Source organism: Aristolochia californica, unplaced genomic scaffold (genome assembly GCF_029961685.1).
Source record: "Aristolochia californica isolate CCGP_79_NKW_82.1479 unplaced genomic scaffold, dmAriCali1.0.hap1 SCAF_1, whole genome shotgun sequence".
Lineage (NCBI taxonomy): Eukaryota > Viridiplantae > Streptophyta > Magnoliopsida > Piperales > Aristolochiaceae > Aristolochia > Aristolochia californica.
In genome coordinates, this window is record NW_027181770.1 from 6644849 (window position 1) to 6663422 (window position 18574).

General features: G+C 38.1%; 1 protein-coding gene across 4 annotated transcripts; it reads left to right on the forward strand.

Annotated features, from left to right (window-relative positions):
- The first annotated feature begins 8 nt into the window (after positions 1-8).
- LOC137944207 (uncharacterized protein At3g49055-like) lies at positions 9-13123 on the forward strand. Of its 4 annotated transcripts, none has more exons than XM_068789799.1 (6): positions 9-74; positions 977-2367; positions 2459-2535; positions 9543-9654; positions 9781-9897; positions 11748-12250. In XM_068789799.1, the coding sequence occupies exons 2-6, from the start codon at positions 997-999 to the stop codon at positions 12090-12092; spliced, it is 2022 nt and encodes a 673-aa protein (XP_068645900.1). In that variant the 5' UTR covers positions 9-74; positions 977-996; the 3' UTR covers positions 12093-12250. The 4 variants fall into 4 exon arrangements, with proteins under 4 accessions (XP_068645900.1, XP_068645909.1, XP_068645892.1 ...); XM_068789808.1 differs by lacking the exon at positions 9-74 and adding an exon at positions 12449-13123 and having other exon boundaries at positions 667-2367; positions 11748-11986; XM_068789791.1 differs by lacking the exon at positions 9-74 and having other exon boundaries at positions 667-2367.
- Positions 13124-18574: the final 5451 nt, after the last annotated feature.

Here is an 18574-nt window from a genome sequence, read left to right on the forward strand (position 1 = left end):
AAATCCTTTCGTTTCTTGTACAGGTCGTTAGAGTTACAGATCGAAGGCCTTTGGAGATTCCAACATCGAAGAAGGTAAAGTTCCTCTTCCTATTTTCTATCGGTCTGCAGAGAATTGATCAATGGACGGATCAGTATAGAGCAGAAGACTGTTGCCGACACTTACTGGCAGAATCCAAACCACATATTATCAACATTTGATAAGAACTTTTTTGTTAAAAGTTGGTGCTGATTTGTCGCGGACGACTCAATTATTTGATTCCTATGGAGTTTACAGATTTGCCGAATTTCCGACATAGATTGCAGTAGATTATTGTGTAGGGTATGTGTGGTTTGCATTTTGTTTTTTCTCGAAGATTCATCCTCTTCATATTAATAGCTTTGGATTAGTCCTGTCTTTGATGCAAAACCATTTTACTGGGAGTTAATGTGTCTGGAATTATTCTGGAATTGAAATTCAGTTTACTGTAAACCGTAAATTTTTTTCAGTAATTGTTGCATTCTAATTGATACCTCCAAAAAATTGATCAAACGGAATTCATGGGAGGAAGCAAAATAGAATAATTATTATTATAACTTAAATTAATAAAATAATGATAATTTTATTTTAATTATATGGTATTTATAAATTATTTAAATCTTATCCAAAAATAAATAAATTATTTAAAATAAATTTGATTTCATATTTTCTGCGTCTTCTCCCATCTTAGACGTATTTCCCAATCTCTGCCGTAAATTTTAACGCACTCACGTATTTCGTGGTCGTTGTCGATTGCGACGAGCCTGGGCTCTTGTTTCGTTTTTCCTTTGCTTGCCTGATGCCTCATACCTCCCTGCCCGAGTCAGCCGTTGTCAATTAGAGGCCTAACCCAGGAGAGAATTCAGAATTGACTGGTTGGTAATGGTGGATTTCCTTTTTCTGCCAAAACCTTCCGCCGAAGTTTGGAACCTTCCTGAGGAGCAATTCTATTCCCCAGGTTGATCGGCCGTGTACTGTATGGCCACCACCAGCGATGGTGACGACGACACTGTCCTTAGCGACGTCGAAACCGACGAGCCTCCTTCATTGATTCTCAACTCTCCGCCTTCCAACGAGAAGACCGTCTTCCCTGACCGATACCGCGAGATCGTAGCGGAGCTCGAACGCGAACGAGCGTCCCGCCAGGCCGTCGAGGCCGCCAAGTCCGAGCTCGAAATCTCCTTCAATCGTCTCAAGGTCCTTGCTCACGAGGCCATCAAGAAGCGGGACGAGGCAATTCGGGATAAGGAGGAGAGTTTGAGATCCAATGAGAAGTTATCCGGGGAATTGTCAGAAGCCACGAGGTTGAAGGACGAGGCTTTGAGGCAAAGGGATGAGATCGCTCGCCAGGTGGAAGAAGCCGTTAAGGCGAGAGATTCTTCCAGGTCCGAGATTGAGCCCGCTGCTCATTTGCTTGTTAAGGGGATTGATAAAATATCCGGTAAGGTTGGTAACTTTAAGAATTTCTCTGGTGCCCTACCGAGATCCCAGAAATTCACCGGTTTGTCCGCAGTGGCATATGGGGTTATCAAAAGAACGAATGAAATAGTTGACGAACTTCTTAAACAGATTGAAACAGCCAATAAGTCTAGAAACGAGGCTCGTGAAAATATGGAACAGAGGAACTACGAAATTGCTATTGAGGTTTCGGAGCTGGAAGCCACAATTAGTCGGTTAAGAGAGGATCTTAAGAACAGAACTTCCCTAGCTGAGAATTTGGAAAAAGCGGCTGCGGAAAAAGATGTGAAGATGTTGGAGATGGAGAAGGAGCTCTCCCAGAAGTTGGCTTTGGTCGAGAAGGAAGTGGAGGAATCCCACGATAGGTTGAGGGCTATGGAGTCCAAGTTGGATCTGCAGAAACCCTTAATTATTGACCAATTGAACTGCGTATCCAAAGCTCACAACCAACTCTGTGAAATATTTAAGGTTGTTAGTGCTAATTATATTGTAGATCAAGCGGATGTGACGGAGTCGTTGTTTCTACCAAATGAAACGGATATGGAAGAGAATCTCCGGACCTCATTAACAGGTATCATCTCAATTGGTGAACTGGGTAGACATATTTTGGAAAGAGTAAGGGATGGAATTGAACAAAGGAATCGTGAAGTGAAAGTCCTGAATGAAACAAATGCGCAATTAGTGAAGGAGAAACAACATATTGGCTCATTGCTCAGAAGTGCTTTATCAAGCAAGATGGCATTGGATCCCTCAGCTAAAACAAATGAGATCTTACATATTGCAGAAACTAGGTTAAGAAAGGCAGGCTTAGATGTTAGGTTTGATGATCTTCTGGCAAATGGGGCGAAGCCTGGTTCTCGAATGAGAGAAGAGGACGAAGTTTATTCTTTGGTTAGTATCTCTTTTGTCTTGCTGATTGAGCTACTAGGGATTATGCTTCCCTTATATTAAATCATTTAATATCATCTGTATTTTCACCTAGGCTGGTGCATTGGAGAAGATAGTGAAAGCATCACAAGTGGAGATTATTGAGCTGCAAAACACTGCAGAAGCACTGAGGTTAGTTCATACTGCTCTGTGATAAACATGCAAAATATGGTTCTAATTGCAAGCAGACAAGTCTCTACACCTGTTTTTTTTTTTTTTTTTTTTTTTTCATTCTTTCTTATTGGTTAGTCATAACTCATAGTAGAACTTTGTTAAAGTTTGGTCCAGGTCCATTCCAAAATCATTAGCCGAAGTAAGAATGCCTCTTCCCAACAAATAAGCATAGTATCTCCAAGCCAAAATGGGAGTATTTCACCTATACATAACAACTCTCACTTCAGACAACTAGCCTGAATGTGGAGTATGTAAAACTATAGAGTGGGGGGACTTTTTACCCACTCAAACTCTCCTTCACATCCAGGCATAAACAAATAATGCGACCGAAGGCATAGAAGACCTGCACACTCGGCCTAAAGAGAATACACATAGAGGCTACATAGAACTCGAACTCTGGGTTTGAGTTAGCTCTAATACTATGTTAAAGTTGGATCCAGATCCATCCAAAAATGACTAACCGAAGATAAGATGCGTTTTTCCAATACATAAGGATAAGATTGTTTTATGCCTAAGCCAATATGGGACTATTGTCCCACTTATAACAACTTTCATTATAGAAAAATAGCCTGAACATGAAACACGTACAACTACAGATGGGTGGACATTTTACCCACCAACAAACTTCATAATTTACCTGATTAGTGTGTCCATGTTATGAACATTTGCTCTATAGCATCTTGCTTGTACCTTGATATCCAGCCAAGAACTCCAAAAAATGAAGCTTGTTCTTCTTCTTTTAACTAATTTGTGAGAGTTAAAAATGATTTTATCAAGGAAGAATGTAGTAGTGCAAAGAGAGGAGATGATTCATACATTCAGTTTTAGAGTATATGAGAAATAAAATATATGTCAGAAGAAATGAGTCCTTCTAATATGTGTGCCAGGATTAGTTCTAGATGTGGCAGAGACTAACTTAGAAAAACATAATTACTATAAATTTGTGCAATAAAGAAGTTAAGAGAAGAGGGAGAAATAAGAAAAGAGAGAGGAGACAACTAAAAGGCAACTAAAAGAGAGAAGAAAGCTACATGAGTATATCTCATTTATAGATGATTTTAACAAAGTTACATGGGTATATCTTCTAAGGGAGAAGGGAGAAGTCTTTGATGTATTTGTGAATTTTTTCAATGAAATAAAAAACCAGTTTGGTACTAATGTTCATATTTTTGGTACAGATAATGGCCTTGAGTTTCTCAATCAAAAGTTTAATTCATTTGTTCCTTTACATGGTATTACTTATCAAATTTCGTGCATATATTCTCCCTAACAAAATAGGGTTGTTGAACGAAAAATATGCACCTCCTTGAAGTTACTCGTACCTTGTTATTCTACATGAATGTTCCCAAATCTTTTTGGGGCAATACAGTGTTAATATCATATTTCTTAATCAATCATATGCCATCATCTGTTTTGCAAGGATAAGTTCCTATGCAGGTTTTAAAACTACAATATAAACTTTCTGATGTCTTTCCTTGTACCTTTGGGTCTACTTGTTTTGTTCATTTGTTTAGTAACTCTATTGATAAATTGTCTCCTCATTCTTATTAAATGTGTTTTCGTGGGTTATTCCTATCGTCAGAATGGATATAAGTAACTCTATTGATAAATTGTCTCCTCATTCTTATTAAATGTGTTTTCGTGGGTTATTCCTATCGTCAGAATGGATATAAGTGTTATGATCCCATTAAGTGTAAGCCATATTTTTTGTTGACATTACTTTTTTTGAGAATACCTATTTTGAGTCCTCTATTGATTCTCAGTCATCATTTGGAACTGGATAACCCACTGCTTATTTCTGTCATGGATGCACCTACCGTAGGTTCCTCTCCGCCACTTCAAGTATATAACCACACTCTCGTCATCTGTTACTAGCACTTGAGGCTCCTGATGTTCCAACTCATGAGCCCCCTTCTCAAGACCAACCATCTTCTTCTTTGCCAACAAGTCCAGTTCCATCTGATTTGGATTTGCTAATTAGTCTCCAGAAAGGTAAAAGGTCATGTACTTCTCATCCTATATTGAAATATGTGTCCCTTGATTTCTTGTCACCCGCCTACAAGTCATTTGCACGATCATTAGCTGTATCTCCTTGAATTCGTTCAATGTAGGTTGCTATGGCTTCTCCTAAATGGAAACAAGCTATGGATGAAGAGATTGATGCTTTGGAGTTTAGGGGGACGTGGAGTCTTTGTGATCCACCTTTGGGGGTAGTTGTTGTGGGATGTCATTGGGTGTACACAAAGATGATGGGTCTATTGACCGATACAGAGCTAGATTGGTGGCAAAGGGATATACACAAACTTTTTGTGTTGATGTGTTTGAAATGTTCTCCTGTTGCTCTACTCACCAAGGTTCGTATTTTGATTTGTGTGGCTATAAAAAAAGGGTGACCACTATTTCAATTGGAAATTAAAAATGCCTTCTTGTATAATTATTTAAAGGAAGAGGTTTATGTGGAGGAACCTCTTAGGTATGTTGCTCGGTGGGAGATAGGTAGGGGTGGCATCAAACTGAGCCAGTTTGCGAATAGCTTGAGTTCGGCTTGGTTCGGTTTGAAAATTTTCGATCTCGAATCAAATTCGAGATTGAATTCAAGGTTCGTTTAAGTAAACTAGCCAAGCTCAAACGAGCGACGCTTTGGTTCACAAGCCGGCTCGTTTACTTAAACCAGTAGGCAACAAGGGGAATAAGGGCATTCTACTCTTTGGGCAGGTATTTAGCAAAGTAGAGGCGTTTGTCAAGAAACTAGGGCAAACCATGTTTGTCTTCGCTCTTCGGCGTCTTCAAGCTCTACATGCATTAAAATCTCGTCTTCCTCTTTCAAAAATTCACAAACAAATTTCCACAGTGCAAAGGAATTGACGCGGGAGAAAGAACTTTCCCTCTTCCTAATTGTAAAAAGCTTTTCCGGCATAGAAAAGAGTAGTGAAACACTCATGCCCTATAGGTAAGTTTCAATTTTTATTGTTGTTTCGCACAAATAAGTTTTGGTTTTTCCATGTTGGGTCACAGAAAGATATAAGGGCCCTTTGCAAATTGTTTGCACGTTTATCGTTCTTCTTATCGAGAGCCATTGCGTGGATATGCTGAAAATTTTGAACAACTCATAAATGGGTTTATGTGATTGTATACTTGATTGCAATCAGATTACCCACCAATTGGTTGCAATGGAATTTTCAAAGATACGATCCACATAAGGATGCTAAAGGTCCATCTTGTTTTCTCAATTTCCATTTATTTTGTTGTTTGTATTTTGGGAATCGATGCCCTTATGATTTTAGTTGCCGAAACTCCAAGGCAGTGAAGAAGAAGATTATCAAGAAGGTAAAAGTGAAAGTTGGTGAGAAGAAGAGTAATGCTGATGATAATTCACCAGTGGTAAAAGAGAGTAAGCCCATGGATAGAAAAGTGAAAGCCTTCATAAAACTCAAACTCAATCAGAGAAACCTGAATTACAAGATAGGAGTGCAGCCGAAGCTACTAACATTAAAACTTTGGTTAGCAAAAGAATTGTTAGAAAGGTTGAAAGAAGAGTTGTTCAGAAGCCAGCCAAAGGCCCAATCATATTTGTATTGGAACTTTTTGGCCTAGAATCAAGTAAGGGATAAGGTTGAAAGAAGAGTTGTTCAGAAGCCAGCCAAAGGCCCAATCATATTTGTATTGGAACTTTTTGGCCCAGAATCAAGTAAGGGATTGGAAGGAACATAATATAGAACTAGTTTGGAAAAGATACTTGTCATATACTTTGTTGTATCAATCATTATTGAAAACTGTAATAATCTAGATGTTAACAACTAAACGAGAGTCAAATAAGATTCTTTTTGTAGTTTTGATTCAGCAAGTTGTTTTAAACTATCGATTATGCTAGCATTATTTATTGAACAAAGTTTATGCATAATTTATCAGTGTTTATGTATAATTTGATGCAGAGTCCTACAGTTTATTTGATATGTATTTTATGCAAAGTTTAAATGTAGGTTGGAGTTCGAACCCGGTTCGAGCTCGAGCTCAAACTTTTTTAAAATTCTTGGGCTCGAGTTCGATTCCAATTTTAGGCTCGAGGCTGAGCTCGAGCTCAAATTCGAAGTATTCAGATCAAGCCTAGCTCGAATATATGGAGGTTCGAGCTTGGCTCGGCTAGATGCCACCCCTTAGAGACAAGGAAAGTTGCTAGTTAAAAAAAGTTATTTATGGGCTTAAGCAAAGTCCCAAAGCATGGTTTGAAAAATTCAGTAATATAATAATGAAGTTTGGGTTTATATGAAGCAACGATTGTGATCATTCTATTTTTTTTGCTGAAAAGAAAGTTTGGGATTATTGTTCTGGTTGTGTATGTGGATGAGACATTGTGTTGTTTGGGAGCACCATGATCAAGGATATTCTTGGCTTGGCCTTTTGGAGCATCATAAGTCTATCCTTCCTGGGAAAAACTGAGGATGCAGCATACAACAGCCTTTTCCTGGTTTAACTTTATGCATACGCATGGTTGGTGTCCCTTTTTGGGTCATCATTGTGGTCTTTGATGATGGTCCCTTCCCCAGTCCAATATAGATTCCTGTAACAAGACCCATAAAAATTCTTACACAAAAGTTAACATCTAGAGAGGGAGTGAGTCTCTTCCCTGACTCAAGAACTGGTGTTCAGTTGGCACATCAAAGTAGATTTGATATTTCTTGAGCATAACATTCTTGAGATTCCTGACTGTTCAATGAAACAAGTTTTTTGGGAGAAACATCACTCCCGCACCACACTTTGACTTGAGTGGTTGTTGTTATACTTGGGTTATCTAATTTCCTGTCTCTTTTCTTTTGTTAATTTATCGTTGGAAGTAATTTCCCCTTACTTTGTGGGACTGTTTTACTCAAAAGAGAGATTACAAGAGTAAGATTACTTTGGATATCAGTCCTGTTGGAGTTTTTTTATCTCATTCTGCCACATAATTTGAGCACAGTTAGCTGTACTATATATTTCTTCTTCTATTCCTTTGGATCTTCCTGGATCTTAGTGTTGTCCTTTGTTTTACAAACCCTGTAACTCTACGTAGTGTATAGTATAAAGGAAGATCTCTGCCGTATCACTGCATCAAGGAGCCCCTGATTTAGTTTATAAGCAGCACACTAGGATCATCATAAAGTTAAAACTTCTCCCATATCGTTCCATTTTATTATAGGAAAATGAAGGTAGAATTTTTCATGCATACGATAGCATACTCAAAAACATGAGTTTTATCCCATATCCAAAATGCAAGCGAGCATCTGCTAAGGAAGGGAGGACCAGCAGTATAAGGGATGCCTTTAAAATCAAGCTTTAGGGCATTCACAGAAGAGGGAGGCAGGGAGAGGCCAGCAGTACAAGGATTGCCTTTAGAACTGCTACCAAAATTAAGCTTTATGGCATCTGAGGAGAGGGAACCCTATGGGACGGGATCTCAATCTCAGCTGGGGATTGGGGAGTCATCTTCCTCCGGTTCTGCTGAAAGACACTCACTGGGCAAAATGTTTGGAAAGTTGACCTTTTACAGTGTTAACCTGGGTAAAATGTTTGAACTCAGTTTATAAGATTGGATCATAGGCATTTTAAATAAGTAGTCATTTGATTCACTTTATGGGAGTGTCATCCTACTATGTCTTGGGAAGAAAGAAACTCCCAGGGAATCTGATTCAGAACTTATTGTTCATGCTAAAGTTGCCATTGTCAGCTGAGAATCAGTTCCCTTCAAAATCCAAATGGAGATGAACTGCAGAGTTCGTTGCCAAGTAACTTCGCACATGCTGCTGCTGGCCCTACCTCCATTTAGAGCTCCTTTTGTTATTTGTTACTCAACAGAAGAAGATAGGTTTGTTGTTGAGATGTCCCATCTCTCACTGCCTCATTCCTCTCTTCTGTAAACTGTTCAGGTAAATCTTTTTCAAGTTCTGATGTTTATCAGCTTGACTGCTTACTAGTAAAAAAATCAGAAAAAATCAGAAAAAACCAATGAAAACGAAAGACAAGTGTCTTTTAGTGATCAGGTTTGCTTGAGAAGTCTCTGCCTGGAAGCACATCAAGTATCAATTGTCGGTGCGGCTAAGTGAGTCCATAAAGCAGATGAAACCTGGAAAGATGAAATTCGCATTTTACTGGTTGTTTGTTGAAGTCGGTACCCTTGCTGTGACCATACCATATAATTTGGTTGGTAGCAGCAAAGCCGACTGCTGAAATAATTGTGAAGTCAGAATCACTGAACCTGAGTTTCCTTGTCTTTGTATTGTTATGAACTTGGAACTGAGGATACCGATTTTAGAAAGGATTTTTTTTAAATGTGCATTATCGTGTGCTATGTCATGTGCTTTCTTTTTTTATGTGGACTTTGACTGATAATGTGATACATGGAATCGTAGTCTTACAAATATGTTTAGTCCACCATTAGTCTCGCAAATGTGTTTTAAAATCTCACTAATTTAAAAAAAAAACATTAATTTTGATAGGTCCACAGGCAGAGGGGAACCAATCACTTCTATCTTGGAGGTAAAATTGTACAAAACCATTTCTTATATATAAAATAAAATACTACTAGTTGAACCATAAATCTTGGACACATAATTTCTCTCTATCGTAGGCAAACCTTAATTTTCTCTGGATAGGGATTTGGATTTGCCAGTCTTGTACTTTATTTTTGGGAAAATTTCTCACATCTTTTACCTTTCAGAACCAACCCAATACATTCCAATTCCTGATGGAGACAAACTTAGGCATTAGACACTGGCAAATTTGTTAATATGGTATCCTTTATATGATTCCCCAATTCACTAACTTGTGTAATGCAAAAGGAAAAAGGATGGGTGGCGTTACTATTTGTCTTACTGCTATCAAGTTGGGTTTGATGCTACTATTAGTTGCAATACCACTTTCTTTTACAGCTCACAACTCAATCAAATGGAAGGTAATAACTAATTACTCGTCATTGTTTTTAATGGATTAAGGGCAGAGTCATGTCTACTTAGAGGACATTTGGAGGCTCAGGCAAAAGAGCTTGGCCAGAAAAAACAATATATGAAGGAACTCGAGGAAAAAGAGAGAGTGGCAAATGACAGTGTAATTCACTGCCTTACCAACTTTTGTGCATATGCTCACCAAGGATTTTTGGGCACAATGAAGTTATTATCTTTGATTTTAACTCCCTTGTGATAAGCATGCTGACTTTGGCTAAATCACCAACAGGTTGAAGGCCTTATGATGGATATTGCAGCTGCAGAAGAAGAAATCGTAAGGTGGAAATTGGCTGCAGAGCAAGAAGCAGAAGCAGGAAGAGCTGTTGAACAAGAATTCCTTGCCCAGGTTTGCTTCACATCATGATGAACTTGTTCTCTCTTTTATTTTTGAGGTTCAGACTCCAGTTGGTCGTGCTGTCAATGTTACGCCCATTACATGCATGTAGCATCTTTTCGTAATGCAAGTCGTATCTTTCAATATCATACTGTATGACATGCTTAGCACGACATTTCATAAAGGCTGCTAATCTTGTAGAGTCGTACTTACATATTATTGTAGTATTCTTTTATGGTCCATTTTGGATAATATTCTTTCAAGATATCCGTGGGCATCTCCTTGTAAAAAAAAAAAAAAAAATCTTTTTTCTAAAATGTTTGTTTGATTCTTCATTTGTGGCATCCAATTCATGGTGGTAGCAGAACTAAGTTGTGCAATTCTTAAGAAAAAAGTTCCCTTCTATGAGATGTACCGGTCAGTTTTGGGGCTTCATATCTAGAAAGCCTGCCTAAAATTGTTGTGGGAAATAGAACCTTATGGCAGTACCTTTCTTGGTTGTTCTTGTGAATGCTTCTGTGTGTTGGTTTTCATCCTTTAGTCAGTAAGAACTAGTTATGTTTCCAAACCCTCTGTTTAGCTTGTTCCTTTATGAGGGCATTGGTCATTAATATTCCTGCATTGAAATCCTACAAGGAGCATATTTTCTACCTTTTTTTTTCTTTGGTAATTTTTTATTCTTCCCTTCTACAGTTTCATTTTCCTAATGTCAACAATTTTCTTTGGCCTTGTCGTTTATTATGTCCAAGATATGCTTTGTCAAATGGTGAAGTGGCACAAACTGCCTTTTGGTTAACAATTTAATCAACATATGAGTTCCACTGACTTAGGTTTCCACTATGGCCAAGAGAAGCTTCGTTCCAATTTTGAATGGCAAAGGCATGACTGTAGCATGAGTGGAAAACTTCCTCGCGACTCTGTGGTCACATCATATGCATTTACACAAAGTTGGCCTTGATGACCCAAGCAGCTCGTCACGACTAGGTCATGTGTGTTTGGGATTTTTCTTTCTGCACTTCCAATGAAAAGATAAAAGATGAACTTACACTATATCAGGCAACCACTGCTGCCTGCATGAAAGCTGTTGGTTTACTTTGTTTCAAACTGGTAACCACCTACAACCTCACAATATTACCGAAAGTTGTATGGAAGTTGTAAGCTATTTAAACAATGGGGTAAAAGTTTGGTTCGTTGATGGAAGTCTTATGGAAGAAGAATTTGCTACAAATAGTTTTCTTCACGAGCTGAATATATCATCAAGTATTTGACCTCTACTAAACCATCTGACTTTTTGGGATTAGTATCCTGTAATAAACATGGTAAATTATCATTACTGTTTTGTCTTAAGATTGGGCTTCCACTTTTATGTTAGGTATGGTTCTTTACTTCCTTGATAAGTTAGATTTTATGTTCTGGACAATTCTGGAAGATCTTGGCGGTAACTGCATGCAGTTCTGGGCCATCATATATATCACTGAGACTTGTGATCTTAGTCATGGGTTCTTGGCTACTTTTAGCAGTGCTTCACTTCTTTCTCATTGATTATCATAAACATTTATATGGTGAGAACAGAAAAGCTCTAGCTTTGAGGTGTGGCATGAGGCAAAATGTAACAGTAGTTACAGAGAAAATGTATCTTAGATGCTTGCTTCTGTCTCTCTTTAAGTGTTTGTTTTTCCTTTTCCCTCTCTCTGTTAGAACTGTTTTTGTCAGGTTGATGCCCACGTAGGTCCTGTTATCCATAAAATAAACTAGTGAACTTGTATCATTTCATTCACTTGGTTACAAATAACCATTTGTGGACTTGACTATCAATTGGCGGCTGGATCTAATAATGTAACCATTTATATTGCAATTTGCAGTTAACAACCCTCCGACAGGAGCTTGAGGAGGCAAAACAAAAAATGTTGGAATCTGAGAACAAGCTTAAGTTCAAAGAAGAGACTGCTGTTGCAGCTATGGCTGCTCGTGATGCAGCAGAGAAATCCCTAAAATTGGCAGACTTGAGGGCTTCAAGGCTGAGGGAAAGGGTTGAGGAGCTGAGCCATCAGCTTGAAGAGTTGGACAGTAGGAGAGATTTGGGTACCCATAACCATCCCAGGTATGTTTGCTGGCCATGGCAATGGTTAGGTCTCAACTTTGTTGGGCACCATGCAGAGACGCAGCAGAACTCAAATGAGATGGAGCTCTCTGAGCCCCTTCTGTAGATCAATTTTATTTAGTGTAATGCATTGCAACATATTGCTGCAAACATGCATAAGAGAAGTAAAAGAAGTTCATTATTTACTTCCAAGAAGATCAGTTTTCTGCCTTCAGTGGCTGCTAAACAAAGAGTTCTCTTGAATTGTCACCCCAATCGCTTCTTTCATATTCAAATCCTCAATTTCCATTCTAATTCATTGCAACATATTGCCGCAAACATGCATAAGAGAAGTAAAAGAAGTTCATTTATTTACTTCAAAGAAGATCAGTTTCTGCCTTCAGTAGCTGCTAAACAAAGAGTTCTCTTGAATTGCCTCCTCAATAGCTTCTTTCATATTTAAATCCTCAATTTCCATTCCAGGAGGAACTTCCCTATTGAAGATAACTCACAGCTGACGCTGCTACTGAAGCTCGAAATGTTGACACTTACAGTCTATTGGACTTGGGAGTAATTTCTCTGGTCTGAACTCTTCTGGGCGTTCCCAACATTATAAGCTCGAAACATTGAACTGCGTAGTCTATCAGATTCTGGAGGAATCTCTCTGGTCTGAACTCTTCTGGGCACTCCCAACAGTTTGGATCGGATCATATTGCTGTTGCATTAATAAACACTCGAATCTTTGCGGGAATCGTATAGCCGTTGATGTTGAATTTCTCTGTTGTCTCTCGAGAAACTAAAGGAGCTGGAGGATGAAGTCTCAGGGTCTCCTTAATCACAGCTTTCTAAGCAGTATTAAATTAAGTTTATAGGTGGTAAATAATAGGTGGTGGACACCTACCATGAGGACTCCCTTAACAGTATTCATGGTGAAGGGAATCCTCAGACTGGTGTCCTTCTGAACTTCCAGCAAGACGTCAACAAGATCTTGGTGGTTTGATCTCCGACAATTCTGGGTTTTGGTGAGCTTCTATTACTTCATCGAAAGATCGTCAAATTCTTGAAAAATGTTTTGTAGCTTTGTATCCAATCATGTGAACTTGTGAATCCACTCCAGATGTGGGAAGAAATCCGCAACAGTGATGGTTAGGTGGCATCGAGTCGAGTTTAGTTCAAACCTACCTATGTTCGAGTTGGACTTGATTTAAATATTTCGAACTTGAGCCTAAAATTATGATTGAGTTCGAGTCTAATAATTTTAACCGAACTCAAAACTCTAATCTATATTTAAAACTTTGCATAAAATATGTCAAACTGAGTCATTATTTATGGCATTAGAACTAATGTTAACTATTGATATCAATTTAACAGGAAGAGCTAATAAATCAATACCTATTTAATACTTATTTAACATTATAAATTACAGACCGGTCTAGCTGGTTGAACCAGTTTTGATTGAACACAGTTCCTTATTAGAGTGATATATTTAAGGGAAACAATGGTATAGAAATTCACATTGTTTGAGAAACCCACTCTCTTACCAAGACACTTTTAAAATAATAAAACTTTAGAATAATATCTCTTCCTTTTCCCAAGACACTGCAATTACCTTTTCTTCATCCTATTGTCCTCTTCTCTACTTAATTCTACTTTACTTTATTTACACGTAGAGGTAAAAACACTCCCCTCTGCCATTGTCATTTTTTTTTTGTCTATATTTTTTACTTACATTGGCAAATCTCCTCTCTATTTCATTTGCATAGAGTCACAAAAAGGAGGCGGAAAACCCCAACAAGAGGGGATGAGAGAAGTAGAGGTCTCCACCATTTCTCCCACTTCTACATCCTTGACGGTCATTCGACCAATTGCCAGAGACGGAGACTTTGGTAAAGTCGTATCTTTTGGGACGACAGCGGATCTTCCATCCAGATGGCCAAGAAAGCACAGGGAGAGTACAACAAAAATCACTATTATGTTGGCGACGAAAAAAAAAAACCTGGAGGCTCTGTTCTGTCACTTTCGTCGGCAAGGAAGAAGATCGAAGGAAGAAATCAAAGGGGAAGAACGAAGAATAAGAAAATGAAATCAAATTAAAAACCAAAACTATCCTAACGGAGCAGATTCCACTCCGATTTTTCTCACGTTGATTTCCACGTGATCTACACCCCCCCCCCCCCAGCTATTTTCACTCGATGGCGATCTGTTGCTACCTACCGAATCCTGACTATCCCATTTCCCCGGTTCCGAAGAATGAAACTGTTAAGCATCTAGCCAATACTACCCAAAAGACCGGCCTGTTAAGAGCGGAAGGCATAGGTACTTAACCCCAGGACCAAGTGGGTCATTGTGAGCCCATAACAGAAACGTTTGAAGAGCGCTATGTGCTTGGGCCGCCGACTCGCGAGCTTCCAAACCGAACCATGGTTCGCTCGAGCTCGACTTGTTAACTTGAACGAGCCTGATCTGGATCTCGAACTCGGTTCAAGATCCAGATAAATCGAATCGAATCGAGCTGAACTCGAGTTGTTGGCGATCCGACTCGGTTATATGCCTCCCCTAGTGATGGCCCCCAAAAGGGCTTGAAGTTTTGTTAAAATTGTTAGTTCCATAATAGACTCATCTTGTGGAGGCTATCCTAGATGGTGGTGGGTATCCATCAATGACCACTGAATAGACGAATCATTCCATCATTTCTCGAAATTGATCGCCATGACAGAAGGTATGTTTTCCTTTACAGTTTAATAAATTTCATGATGTTATAGAAGTTCATATGAAGTTTTCATTTGATATCAGAGCATTGCCTCGGTGACCAGGCTTCATTTCCGTTGAGATTAAAATTTTGAACGACACTCTTCGGTGTATGCGCACATCGGCGCTGTGAAGCCCACTGGCGTTGTAAGCACCGACATTAAGAAGGCTCTCGGAAGAGCGAAGCCACTGTCGGGAGTGCATATTTGTGCATTTTTTGGCAATCTCGATTGTGTCATCTGTCCGCCAGAGCATCGACTGTGCTCTCTTCACGCATCGTCGGCCGATGGTTCACGAGCCGGCACCGTGTGTTGTAATGCAATGGGGTTTACACACTGGGTGGAGCAGGATGCGCCAAAGACATCGAGGCTATGATAGAGGTCGGCGATGAACACACGACAGACGATTCCCTTTGTCCATTGTGTTCTTGTGCCTCTACGGTGAAAGAGTAGCGTTGGCTGGCACCAGATGCGCTAGCAACGCCGACGACGTCAGCCGACGGTGGCCACAATCAAACGCCCCCTCTGCACGTGGTTGGAGGTTGAAGACGACCTTCGGCGGGTAGAAACTAAAAAAAAAAACTTTTTTGAATCATATGGTAGTTTGATTTAAATAACGAGTCAGTGAGTCACATGGGTTGAGTCAGCCCGACTCAACCGTTCTAACTCACTCCAATGAATCGCCCGAGAGCAGGCTGAGCCAACTCGATTCACATAATTTTTTTTTTTTTGTCTTTGCTTGAGCAAGGATTTGAAACCACAGGCTTGATTTTGTTCTGGCGCCAGTGAACATTAAGCCATCTTACCTTTATGTGTTATCATTGGATACACTTGATATATAGTTAAATATCTGTAAAATCAATATATCTGTTTTTTATGCAATTTTTCTTTTAATTCATATGAATTAAATAATTGTGCACGCAAATATAGTAGTATATTGTGCATATTTTGTCAATTTTTCAATAGTGAAAATTTTTATTTAGGTTTTATACATACTTAATTTTTATGCATATTTTAGGTTAACATAAATATAAGGAATTAATAATTGATATCAATTTTAGTCAATTATTTTTATATCATATTTTTATATACATTTGAATAATTGAGTAATTGCCACAACATTCTTAATTATGAAAATATTTAGTGACATTAAGTTTAGTCATATAAAGTTAAAGACCTAAAAAAGAATTGTGATTAATCATGGAGATATAATAATTTAACCCCACAGGGTAAATGTTATATTTAAGTGATTAATAGGATGGTAAAGAAATATTTTTTTAAAAAAAATCTAGTTGCCCATAGGCCTAGGATATTCCTTTACAAACAAATTTTTTGGTCCCATCATAAAAAGACATAAATCGCTTATGTGTTATAATCTAAGCCCATAGTAAAGATTATAATGACAAGTTAATTTATTTGTTTGAATTATTTACATGGGTAAATATTCAAAAAAATAGCTTCATTACGTGTTTGGTAAGCTTGTTGTCTATTTTGTAGTTATTCAAACTTTGTCTGTCCCAAACTTTGATTCCTCTATTATTCATTTGAATGGAGAAAATTATATTGACTAGAATGACAAAATTCTCCTGTTGTTGGGGTGCATGGATCTTGACTTGGCACTTCGAGTGGATGAACCTTCAAATCCCAAGGAATCCAGTACCCAAATTGAGAAAACATAATTTAAACTTTGGGAGTGATCCAATTGATTAAGTTTGATGTTTATTAAGACTCATATTAGGAAGAGTATCCGTGGATCCATTTATGGTTGTGCCAAAGCCAAGGAATATCTTCAAACTATTCAATAACAGTTTGAGACTTCTGACAAGGCATTAGCGAGCACCTTGATAACCCAAATGTGTTCTATGAAATTTACTGGCTCCAAGGGTGTGCGTGAGCACATCATGCAGATGCGGATATGGCCGCAAAACTAAAATCAAAAGAGATTGAGATGTTTGTGTCATTTTTGGTCCACTTCATTCTTAACTCACTTCCATTTGAATACACATTCTTTAAAATCTCTTATAACACACATAAGGAGAAATGGTTAATTAATGAATTTTTGACCATGTGTGTACAAGAGGAAGGGAGGTTGAATCAAGAGAGGATCGAAAATGAGTATTTGATGACTCGGGGCAAGAAACCTTTTAAGAAAGGGAAGGGAAAAGCCCCTCTTAATAAAGCATATAAGGGCGATATCAAATGCTTCTTCTGCAGGTAGAAATAACATATATAGAAAACTTGTCCCAAGTTCAAGCATAGGCTTGCAAAGAACGGTAATCTCATATCCTTAGTGTGCTTTGAGTCTAATATCACTCAAGTTTCTGATAACACTTTATGGATTGATTCTGGTTCTACAATCTATGTTTCCAACACCATGAAGGGCTTCCTAAACCAACGAAAACCGATGCAAAGTGAATGCTCCATTTATTCAGGAAACAAGATGGGTTCACATGTGGAGGCGGATGAAACTTTCAAACTTGTCCTCAATACTAGCCTTGTATTAGACCTTGAAAGGACATTTTATGTTCCGTCTTTTCTAAAAACCTTATCTCAGTTTTCAGACTTTCACCTTTTGGATTTAGTTTTAATTTCCTTGGAAATTCCCTTCAATTGTATAAAGACCATGTTCTTGTTGGAAATGAGATTTTAGATGTAGGATTCTTTAAACTTATTTCAAACCCTACCTTTGATTGCATTCATACTACTATGCATGGTATTAATGTTGGCATTAAGCGCAATGTTATAAATGAGAAATCCTCCATGTTGTGGCATAGAAGATTAGGTCATATCTCCAAATTAAATGATTTGTTAATGATGGAGTCCATGAGGCTTTTGATTTTATTGATTTTAGTACATGTGTCGATTACATTAAAGGAAAGCAAACCAACAAGTACAAGAAAGATGTCAGGAGGACTTCTGATGTTTTAGAAATAATACACATTGATATTTCAAGTCCTTATGATGCATTTTTTTATGATAAAAAATATTTTATTACTTTGATTGATGACAATACACGATATATGTATCTTTATCTGTTTTATGATAGAAGTGAAACAATAGATGTTTTTAAGGTCTATGAAGCAGAAGTAGAGAAACAATTAGGCAAACAATTCAAAATCGTAAGGTTAGATAGAGATGGTGAATATTATGGTAGGTATATTGAAAGATCACAATTGCCTGGTCCTTTTGCATGGTTTCTTGAGAAACAAAGTGTTGTGCCATAATACACAATGCCTGGCTCATCGTCTCAAAATGGTGTGACTGAAAGAAGAAATCGAACATTAATCGACATGGTGAGGAGTATGATTAGTAACTCCAATCTTTTATTGCCTTTGTGGAGTGAAGCTTTCAAAATTGTAACCTATGTACTGAATAAGGTTCCAACCATGGCGGTTTATAAAACACCGTTTGAGTTATGGGAAGGTTGGAAACCTAGTTTAGGCATGTACATGTTTGGGGTTGTCCAGTTGAAGCAAGGATTTACAATCCATATGAGGCAAAATTAGACTCTAGAACAGTTAGTGGACATTTCATAGGCACTGCAGAAAAGTCTACGGGATACAGATTTTATTGTCCATCTCGTTCGACAAGAATTGTCAAATCTAAGAATGCAAGGTTCCATGAGAATGATGAGATTAGTATGAGTAGTCAACCTTGAAACTTAGTTTTTGAGGAGCATACGAGTTCCTAACTTCCTACAACTTCACATAGATTGGTTGTCATTCAAGATAATCATCAAGATTCGATTACTCAAGAGCAACCAATAGTTGAAGATCCATCTCATCATGAAGATATTCCTATAGATCCAGTTACTCAAAATTCTCAATGTGAAAATATTAAAGTACCATTAAGAAGATCTACA

Bases quoted from the DNA above. Each gene is read 5' to 3' on its own strand.
- LOC137944207 (XM_068789799.1), top strand. From the start codon at position 997: ATGGCCACCACCAGCGATGGTGACGACGACACTGTCCTTAGCGACGTC. The intron at 2,536-9,542 runs GTTAGTTCATAC...TAATGGATTAAG, and splicing joins AACACTGCAGAAGCACTGAG to GGCAGAGTCATGTCTACTTA. The intron at 9,655-9,780 runs GTAATTCACTGC...AATCACCAACAG, and splicing joins AGAGAGTGGCAAATGACAGT to GTTGAAGGCCTTATGATGGA.